At 30.4% G+C, this 2649-nt stretch overlaps 1 protein-coding gene across 1 annotated transcript; it reads right to left on the bottom strand.

Moving 5' to 3' along the window:
- Positions 1 to 1826: 1826 nt before the first annotated feature.
- On the bottom strand, positions 1827 to 2221 carry LOC130504649 (protein RALF-like 9). Its single transcript, XM_056999268.1, has one exon. The coding sequence runs from the start codon at positions 2100 to 2102 to the stop codon at positions 1869 to 1871; it is 234 nt and encodes a 77-aa protein (XP_056855248.1). The 5' UTR covers positions 2103 to 2221; the 3' UTR covers positions 1827 to 1868.
- Positions 2222 to 2649: the final 428 nt, after the last annotated feature.

The raw sequence follows: 2649 nt of genomic DNA, 5'->3' as shown, positions 1-2649 counted from the left end.
ACCCGACCTTTCCCCGTGCTTTGGCCTCACTCGCACGCTATCGCGAATCACTTCCCGATAGGTCACCCATCCTTCCACTACTCCAGCTCAAGCACGCTTAACTCTGGAGTTCTTTCAGGATGTGCTCCAGAAAAGGTAAGTCAACTTTGGTGATATAGGTAGCCAAATCAATTCTCTTAAGCCTTTTCACATATCACAACTCGGGATGTTACATTATCATCATGTAGTTTCCTATTCTCTTACTCAATCAAAACGCTCCCAGTTACAGATCCATGACGTCAAACACCTTCTTTAATCCATCAACCACGATCGTGCTCTCAATGCGAGTTTTTGTTTTCCAAGGTGGTCTACCTGCGAGTGTAAATAGTTATACCTTCCTCCTCTCAAATCATATTCTCAATCTGTTAAACAACAAAATAATCTTATTTTCTGTGACTGGTGAATATAAGATTGCTTCAAGATTGTTGTTGGTAATAAAATAACAAATTAAAATCATCGATCAAACTAATAAAAAGTTGTTTGTATAATTAAACCAAGATTATGTGTATGAAAAAAGTCAAAACCAATATTGTATACTACAAATTTAGTTACCCCAATAAAATTAATTTTTAAATAAACCAAAAATATGGCTTACGTAAATCATAGATGATCAAAACAAAAAACATTTAGCTCAAAATTAAGACTACTTAATTTCTAGCTCATACCTTTAAATAAATAGTTTCAAATATGAAAACCCACAGCAAACAATGAATTTTAACATTTCTAACTCATACCTCATTCTCCACTATTTTATAAACCCTCACAAAAAAAGAAAAGAAAGTTACAATGGTATTAGAAAACTCGATCTCATTCTCTTTTGATCAGATCCGAGTGATTTATGTATTTTATAGTGGTATAAAACTTAAAACACAATAAAAGACAAGATTTCGTGTCTTCTCCGGTGAAATTCGGTATGCATCATAGAACAAGAGTTTGTGAAAATCACAAGACAAATTATAGAGAAATCAAATATTGATGAAAAATAAAACACAAAATCATATTTTTGATATTTTGACAAAAAATCAATTAAAACACGTTTTAGGAATTTAGAATATTTTTAGAATATTTTCTTAACCGAAACTTCTTTAATTTTTGCAAAACAGATTTTCTTATCCGTAGAAGACACTTTCTACACTGTGTATAACCATGATAAAAATCCTAAATGTAATTTCTATCTCAGTATATGTTTCGAGTAGTGTACAGATTTTCCATTCCGGAAATTTTGGAATACTTCATAAAAGTAAAAATTGCATTCGAGGGAAAAGTAATTATCTTTACAATTAGTAAAAATCGCATTCCTTTTCCATAGAAGATGAGTTCTATTTTTAGTAGAATATAATTTAAAATTTTTATTTAAAGTTTTTCAACAAAAAAGTATTTTTTATTCGGTTTTGGCAATTTTCCCAAAAAAATTTTCACAAAATTATGGAGTTTTTTTTTAAAACGGATTCATCAAATCCCGCGCGGAGCTCTCCTAGTAAACTTATAAACATATTAACAAATCGCTAATAATCACTAAAAAGTAAAATCATCCCTTAAGCTTATACTAATTCCATGCTCGTGAATTCGAATTTGTCCAAGAGGAAGCTCCAAAAATGAAGAAGAGGGCTTCACTATAATGATAAAAGAATGAAAATAGCTTGAAAGATTGTTAAATAGAAGAACAAATAATAAATTTTATTATTTTATTGATTATTACTAATATGGTAACAATCATTTATACAACCAATAACAGAGTTTAAAATAATAAAAAATGAAATTAATCATTTGATAATATATGGTTTCCATTTTCAAAATAAACCAAAAAGTGATGCTCTAACTTGGTTGATTCACTTTTTCTGGCCACGGTCGCAACGTTCTACAGTCTCGCAACCTCTCGCATATGGATTGGCTTCTTGCTTCTTGCAGAATTGAGGGTGTAGTTTACTACAACCGAAACTGGGATCTCCATGATGAAGGGCACCATAATCTATGTATCTTGCCTCTATCTTGGTTGCTGCTAGAGCCAAGAACACCACAAGAGCCAGAGAGAAAATAACTTTAATAGTTTTAGATATCCCCATATTATTATTAATTATTTGTGTTGTTATTTTCCAAATAAATTAAATAAATAAATAGTTTATAAAAAAACCCCGATTAGGAGCTCAATTATTTTGTATTTATATATTTAATTGTATTTGGAATTTTCTCGGTGGAGTTATGAAGAAGAGGTTATTGGTGCTTATATAGTAGATAGTAGTTGCGTGTCAAATAGTTATTTTGGGATGATGATTAATTAGCAACCACATAAATTTTAGTAAATGGATAATTTTAGTATAGCTCAGCTGGTTGATGTTTTCTTAAAACTAAGGGATCTAAACATTTTATATCTGATGACAAAAACAGATATAATTAGCTTTCCCGTTCAAGATTAAGGGTGTGACTGTATAGTATTATTGGAAAAACAATGTGGAGTGGAAAAAAAATTCTGCCCAGTTACTCTAATTTTTTTCCAATCAAGCTAAAACTAGTATAATATAAAACCTTCATGATGTTAAGAAATGGGGATTTACTTTAAAGTATACTCTGAGTTTGTATTCAAGTGATCCATTTACATATAATAACAAAGAT

This window comes from Raphanus sativus, unplaced genomic scaffold (assembly GCF_000801105.2).
Source record: "Raphanus sativus cultivar WK10039 unplaced genomic scaffold, ASM80110v3 Scaffold1716, whole genome shotgun sequence".
NCBI lineage: Eukaryota > Viridiplantae > Streptophyta > Magnoliopsida > Brassicales > Brassicaceae > Raphanus > Raphanus sativus.
The sequence above is the reverse complement of the archived record's forward strand: the minus strand, read 5'-3'. Positions and strand labels throughout refer to the sequence as shown.